The sequence below is a fragment of the Sinocyclocheilus grahami genome, unplaced genomic scaffold (genome assembly GCF_001515645.1).
Source record: "Sinocyclocheilus grahami isolate Dianchi unplaced genomic scaffold, SAMN03320097.WGS_v1.1 scaffold18.1, whole genome shotgun sequence".
In the NCBI taxonomy this organism is placed as follows: Eukaryota; Metazoa; Chordata; class Actinopteri; order Cypriniformes; family Cyprinidae; genus Sinocyclocheilus; species Sinocyclocheilus grahami.
In genome coordinates this window covers 2,466,658-2,474,168 of record NW_015505197.1, presented here as the reverse complement: position 1 = coordinate 2,474,168, position 7,511 = coordinate 2,466,658, and the positions used below count along the sequence as shown (strand labels likewise).

At 36.3% G+C, this 7,511-nt stretch overlaps 2 protein-coding genes across 2 annotated transcripts in view; one reads left to right on the top strand and one right to left on the bottom strand.

Annotated features, from left to right (window-relative positions):
* The window catches only part of LOC107553782 (protein FAM98A-like), a 5,816-nt gene extending 2,504 nt beyond the window's left edge, over window positions 1-3,312 (top strand). The window contains exons 5-8 of the mRNA XM_016236091.1: window positions 561-641; window positions 757-873; window positions 997-1,164; window positions 1,693-3,312. Coding sequence (XP_016091577.1) covers window positions 561-641; window positions 757-873; window positions 997-1,164; window positions 1,693-2,337 — 1,011 coding nt within the window. The 3' untranslated portion in view covers window positions 2,338-3,312. The remainder of the gene's footprint in view (window positions 1-560; window positions 642-756; window positions 874-996; window positions 1,165-1,692) is intronic.
* A 1,719-nt stretch (window positions 3,313-5,031) lies between these two features.
* The window catches only part of LOC107553408 (ras guanyl-releasing protein 3), a 35,315-nt gene continuing 32,835 nt past the window's right edge, over window positions 5,032-7,511 (bottom strand). The window contains exons 15-16 of the mRNA XM_016235599.1: window positions 6,565-6,714; window positions 5,032-5,423 (exon numbers count right to left, since the gene is read on the bottom strand). Coding sequence (XP_016091085.1) covers window positions 5,032-5,423; window positions 6,565-6,714 — 542 coding nt within the window. The remainder of the gene's footprint in view (window positions 5,424-6,564; window positions 6,715-7,511) is intronic.

Below are 7,511 nucleotides of genomic sequence, written 5' to 3'. Positions count from 1 at the left end.
CTGATTGGATTCATCTGAAAGAAGGCATATATGCCTAGGATGGCTTGAGGGTGAGTAAATAATGGACTAATTTTCATTTTTGGGTGAACTATCCCTTTAATATCTTTTTATTTTAGTATTTACGAAAAAAATGTTTATATATTTTTAAGCTTAGTACATAATCTTAAACATATTTTATTTCAGATTTTTAGGTTTTTCATTTGATTTATTTATTATATTTATTTGGTTTCAGCTTTATTTCAATTAATGAAAAATGTTTAATAGTATTAGTTGAAACCGTTAAAATGTTTTACACTTCCAAGTCAAGATTTCTTAATGTTTTTATTTACAATCCTATTTAGAGCCAATTCTAATTTATTAACTGCAGTTACACATTCCATTTAGACGAATCCAGATTAATCAACATTAGAATGATGCACCTGTTGTGAAGCTGATGTAATATTGCATTAAATTATTTTCTGTTCATATAAGAATGCATGTGCATGTTAATTGTTGAATGAGTCATTGTTTGTTTGTACAGTAAGCCATTAGGTTCTAATCAAATGCATTTTTTCCCACAGCTGAAGGAAGCTTTGTCCAAGGTCCCTCCATCTCATATAGGAGAACCTCTACTGAAGAAACCACTGGGCCCTGTACATTGGGTAAGCTCTGATTTAGATTTTTATCTTAAACACTAAACTAACTATTTTAATTTTGAACACAGAGTTAAATTTCCCATTTTAATTGGAAGTGTGTCTCTTTTTTTTTTACCCCCAGGAGAAAATTGAAGCAATAAATCAAGCACTTGTGAATGAGTATGAAGTCAGAAGAAAGATGTTGCTAAAACGACTGGATGTGACGGTGCAGTCTTTTGGCTGGTCGGAAAGAGCCAAGGTACAAGAATCTCTCTTTTACTTTACGTATAGCATAAAACTAAAAGTTTACACTGATTAAAATAAAAGAATGAATAAAAATGTGATTCTATACAGTAATGCTATTACTTGTAATTCTATACAGACACATGTTGATAGACTTATGAAAGTGTACCAGCCTCTTCGTGTGGTGCTGGCCACTAAAACCAGAGTGTCTGTGGCTCACCTGTTTGCTGCTAGAGAAGATTTATCAAAGATCTTAAGAACCAGCAGTGGTCACATCAGGGAGAAAACAGCCTGTGCCATTAACAAGGTGGGTTAATTTTGAATGTATTTTCACATTCTTTTAAATTGTATGTAATTTTTAATTGATGCTGCACTATTTCAGAAGTTAGGGGTTGGTAAGATTTTCCAATGTTTTTGAAGGAAGTCTCTTATGCTCACTAAGGCTGCATTTATTTGATCAAAACTAAAGTAAAAACAGTAATATTGTGAAATATTACGACTGAAAATAACAATGCTTTATATTTAAATATATATTAAAATGTAATTTCTTCCACAGCTGAATTTTCAGCAGTGTCACATGATACTTCAGAAATAATTTTAATATGCTGATTTAGTGTTTTAAAAAAACACCATTATCAATGTCAAAAACAGTTGTGCAGCTTAATATTTTTGTGGAAACTGTGATGCATTCTTTGAAGAATAGAACATTCAAAAGAACAGCATTTATTTGAAATAGATATTTTTGTAAAAATGTAAAAGTCTTTACTGTCACATTTAATGTTTCTTTAAAAAAAAGTAGTAGTGGACCAGTGAATTTATTATTCTTGTTTATTAGGTCCTGATGGGTCGTGTTCCTGATCGAGGAGGAAGACCCAATGAGATTGAAGCCCCAGCTCCAGAGATGCCCACATGGCTGAAACGGCAAGATGGTCCACAAGGGAGCAGTGGAGGACAGTACTACTCTGGTGGTGGCGGAGGAAGAGGTGGTGGAAGAGGTGGCTATGATCAGCAAGGTGGCCGTGGAGGTCATGAGAGAGGAGGTGGAGGTGGAGGTGGTGGCAGAGGTGGGAGAGGAGACCACCGTGGAGGTAAAGCGCAGGGGAACTGGCAGGATGGCTCTGGCGGAGGTGGATACCAGGGCCATTACCAGGACAGTGGATATCGAGGAGGAGGCTACCAAGGAGGCCAGCAAGGACCAGGGTACTCAGGAGGAGGATATCAGGGCGGAGGTGGGAGTTACCAGCACGAAGGCTACTATCAAGATGGAGGACGACACCAGGAGAGAGGAGGAAGGGGCGGGCGTGGGGGTAGAGGAGGAGGAGGAGGAGGAAGAGCAAGAGGCAGTGGGCAGGGAGGAGGATGGGGTGGAAGAGGTGGGCAGAATTTTAACCAAGGAGGGCAATTTGAGCAATTCTTTCAGCAAGGTGGGCATCAGTATAACCAGGCCGGCTTTGGCCAGGGAAGACAATTTACTAGCTGAAAAGAGACGGTTACTGCGATCTACAGCTTCAAAGAGGACCCACAATTCTCTGAGGGTAGGAGACAGAGAGAGACACAGGCCTCTGAATGAGCGGATAGGCATTACATCTCATCATTCACATGGTGCCTGTGGAGTCTGCTTTACAGAGATCTCCGCTGAATGAACAATGTGCTTCTGCATGTGTACGGTTGGTTTAAATTGTTCTGCTTCAGGCAGACCATTTAAACTACTTCAGTTATTTGGAAGTGCGTGCTTGGGTTGCCAAAAAACTAGGATGAACTTTGTGTTGCTGGGTTTTTCTTCTTCCTTCCTCATTGATGATTGACATCGGTCCAGTCTACTGCCTGATCTCGAACTGCCCCGACAATCTGACGAAGCCTTATACTAGGAAGTTAATCAAACTTTTGTTAATCTAGTTTTATTTAGGGAAATGTTACTTTAACATCATTAGTTCTCAATGTCCAAGCTGTCATTTCAACGATCAGCACATGAAAATGTTTTTTTTTTCTTTTTCTCTCATCTCTCTGTGAGATTTTGTTAACATGAGTAAGGGTCATGCTCTCGTGTGAATGTTCATTTACTGACTGTGTGGAAACCCTGAGATTGATTGATTGACATGATTGGAGCTTTTTGCTGTTTTGGGAAAGAATGGTACAGTTCACCTTTACAATGTGTAAAGGTTTTTGAATGATTAAATAAACCATAAAGCTCACTTTTTTTGGTGTATTTTATTTTAAAAAAACTGAATCACAGAAAACTGATGAATTTCAAATGATGACAATTTCTTTCTTTTTCTTGCATTATTATAGTGGCAATAAAATATCAGCATTTACAGTGACAAAAACAACTAAATTAAATACAAGAATTCTACAGAAATTATGCAGATTCCAAAGATGCAGTGTGATCGTGACATGCTTAGAAATACAGTGGCCACATGAGGGCGATAGACAGCAATTTATTTAATTTATTTATTTTATGCAAAATGGGGCAAATCCTGAACATTTCTCAACATTCAACTTCACTTAATCACAGTTTACACCAGTCATTAGGAAACATTAAACACAAACTAGAATTTTTTTTTAAAGCCAAAGAAAGTTTTGAATAGTTGTGATTAGTCTGTTTTAGGGTAGTGTTTATTGATGTTTTCCATGAACAGCAAGTGCAATGAAGGAATCAAAGACATTTCTACAGATGACTATTCAGTTATTACACTCATTTTAGTTAAAGCAGACTAAGTTCATATCTATGTTCAGATATTTTGTCTTCAAAAATACACTATAAATACACTTAATATACCGTAATACTTTTGTTTTCCAGCTAAAGTTACATAAATGGTCTCCAAATATTCCAGTCCAAGATGGTAAAAGTCCCTTGTTGTTTAATAATCGGTATTATGGGTCAAGCTTATTTTCACTGGCATCCCTGAGATGCTGAGATGACCTGCTCACTGTCTTAGATTTTTGTTTTATAATGTCTGGCAAATGTGTCCATCAGTGTACACTACAATTCAAAACTTTTATTCAGCAAGGATGCATTAAATTGATCAAAAGACAAAATATTTTTATTTACAAAATCATTTCTGTTCTTTTGAAATTCTATTTATTAAACAATCTTGACACAAATGTCATGATTTCCACAATAATATTAAACAGCAACATTCAGCTTTACCATAATAAGAATGAATTACATTTTAAAATACATTATAATGTATATATTTATATTTATTTATACATTTATATTTATATATTTATAAAACATATTTTAAATATAGTATATATTAAATAGAAATAATACATTTTATATTGTAACTATTTCACAATATAAATGTTTTTATTGTAGTTTTTACCAAATAAATGCATCTTTGATGAGCAAAATATATTTCTTTAAAAAAAAAACTTACCACAAACTTTTGAATGGTAGTGTAATTTTTTTTTTCTGTAAGAAATTTGTTAGTTTTAATGAAATGAAATCCACATCTGGAACATAAAAATAAATGATTATAATTATGATGATAATTATTATTTAAAAAATAGTTTGATTGAAGTATTGTGGTTTTATATTTCCACCTAAAAAGATTAAAAATGTTTAAGTTACTTAAAATGAATATTCATGAGCTGATCACCTAAAAAAAAAAATCTGCATTGTAACACTGACAGGTGCAACAACAGTATAATCCCTGTGTGTGTCAAGTGACCCTGCCTTTTTAAAGCCTGTTCTTCAAATGACATAGAGATCTGAATTTAACAAACACAGCAACACAATCTTGGTCAGACATATGCTCTGCGTTTTAACCCAAAACCTAGTGTCTGCCAGGTCCTAAAATAACAGCCTAGAGCCCTACTCAGGTTAGTGCTACTCCATATTTAGGCCCATCAGCATGAGTGCTGTGGTGCTCATGACTCTACGGCCTCTGATGAAGATTATCTCTAGAGCGACGAGAGAAGGGGCCAGACCGTGGAACCTTGGCGTTTCCATGGCAATGGTTGAGCAAAGTTTCATAAAAACCTGTTTCAGGGCCATGAGAGAGGCAGGAAGGGATGTAGGAATTAAAAGACAGTGAAACAAGTGGTTTGGTTGGTTTGTGGCATACACAAGGTCTTCCTACTCAAACAAATCTGAGGACAACACACTGCAGCTTTAAAAATAGTTACAGGATCATTTCTTCAGAATTCAAATCAGATGCTTTTCGCTCAATCATACCTCAGAGGTCCTAGTTCTGTTCATATGTTGTTGTGCGAGTCCATTCTGCTGTGAATCTTCGCTGTGCTCATGTGAGTTCCTGCTGTTCCTCGACGCTGCCGAACTCTGTGTGTCGTTCTCCCAGCGAGCAAAGCCTTTGCTCTTGGATGCTTTGCGGTGTGGCCTGTACCTCATTTTGGGGAAGGTGTGTGACCCGCTGTCTGCAATGGCCACCCAGCCATTTTCGGACCACAGGGGTTCTGTCTGCGTGGCCTGACTGGTGGTGGCTCTCTGGAGCCGCACGGAGATGCGCTGAGCTGAACCGGTCATCAGGGTGATGGACTTTCCCTCCAGGTCAGAGCCTGACGATGGCGACACAGCAGGGAACGTAAACACCTCATCATCATCTGTGCAGTAACAGGACAAGAGAATGTTAGCAAAGGGAATTAGAAACGTGTTTGCAAAGAATATATCTTGATTTATGTTTAATCAGTGACTGGCAAATAGTAGTTTTTTTTCAGTGAAACCATATGATGATACTAACTTTCACATTAAATGATTTTAATAAAAAAATGGATGTAGAAAAGACGATACAGCTATTTTCAATGTTAAGTGTATGTTTGTGTGTGCTTGAGAGAGAGAGAGAGAGAGAGATCACACTCATCTATGCATTTCACCCTGTTTTACTCGGAGATAAGCAGATGGTGATGTAGGATCTGTCTCACAACAGACCCACCTACATGATGGAGACACACACATCAAACCAGCACATTCCATGGAAGGTTTTTGAGGTTCGTCTTCCCCGCATCTGCAGTCGTAAAACTCATGCAGGATTAAGTAAGGTGAAGCATTTCCTGGACTGTTTGGCTATATCTCAAGATAAGCTAAAAAGGACAGTACTTTAACGGTGCTTAAAATGGTTTTACGGGCTTGCAAAGAGCAGATAGAAATACCCTCATGACCAGTGGACGCATAAATTGCTAAACTCCGATCAACAAAAGAGACAATTTTATGGCTCCCTGTCCAGCAGGAGACTTTCCAGGAAATGTCCAGAGCTGACCGACTTTCCTTCCTCTGAACTGTATGTTTGTGTGTTTTAGCTTAAGTTTATGTGATCTAGAATAGCCAATAAATTTCATGTTTCATTTATAACTAATCAATTGTCTGGGTCATATAATTTCGTGTCAATTCTATTGCCAAACGATCCTTGCTTGTTACCTTAGCTCGTAGCTTACGCATAATAATTACCTCTCTTTCAAGAGCTGACAAATCATCAAATTTTGTATTTCACCCGTGGCCAGGGAGAATACAAGAATTACATATTCAATTGGTAATATACACTGACATCAGCTTCTCGCTGGTCGAGTAGCTGATAAAAGTATAAACTATTGAAAGTCAAAGTCAGTTTTGATCAGGTGGACCTCGAATTCTCAGATCGAGTTCTTTTAAAACCTGAGCTAGAAATAAACCTGAATGAATTAATAATGATTAATTCCCTTACAAATAAGTAAATTATTACAGTGATGTACTGTACAGGTGTAATTTCACCTTTACAGGTGGGCAGGTTGGGGCTGCTGGGTAAAGAGCTGTGTGTGAGCACTCCAGGAGACACATTGCCCAGTGATGTGGACCGAGGGAGACGTCGACACGCCAAAACCAGTAGCTCACGACACTGTTTATGGCAGTTCACACCACAGTCTGAAAACAAACAGCAGAAAGTGTGCATTTACCTGGATATATAGATGACAATTGTATACAATAAAAAAAGTTTAAAAAATGTATTTACTAAAATATTACGCACACACGCATGGGACCAATTTATATTCTTTTTTTTAAATGTGATAAACAGGATATCTAATAAGCCACTAATATCAACTAAATAAACAGAGAAAAGGGTAACACTTTCTATGAAGCCCGTATTTATAATACATTATAAAGGTATTCGTAAGGCATTATAATGAATGCATAATGCATTATAAAAAAACTTATAATATGTTGTATCATCTCATGAATATTCATAAGAACAGTTTTAATATATTATAATATTTACTTATTTGTGGTTATAGCTTTTAAGAGTATGATGATTTATAACACAATGAACACGTTGCATCCACTTTTACAATGGATTATATTTCTCATAGTTATAATGTATTATAAGTCTCATATCTTGCCATTTTTCTTATGCTACTTTACTTAAAGGGGTCAAAGACCACTTATAAGTAGTAATAATAATAATAATAATAATAAAAATTGCTCTCAAACAGCCATAAAATCAGATCAGATGAATGTGTAATATGACACATTTGCTTTGAACTATTTTTATTATAATATCAGTTTGATTATTTTGATGGTACCCTTTAAACAGTTGTTGATAAGTGATTCTCCAACTACATATCAACTAGTGGTCATTTTTTTCAGTTGGAGTATAAAGCTCATATCAATTAATTAACATTAGCTCCACAGGAAACACTCAAATAACACTCAACATCTAACCA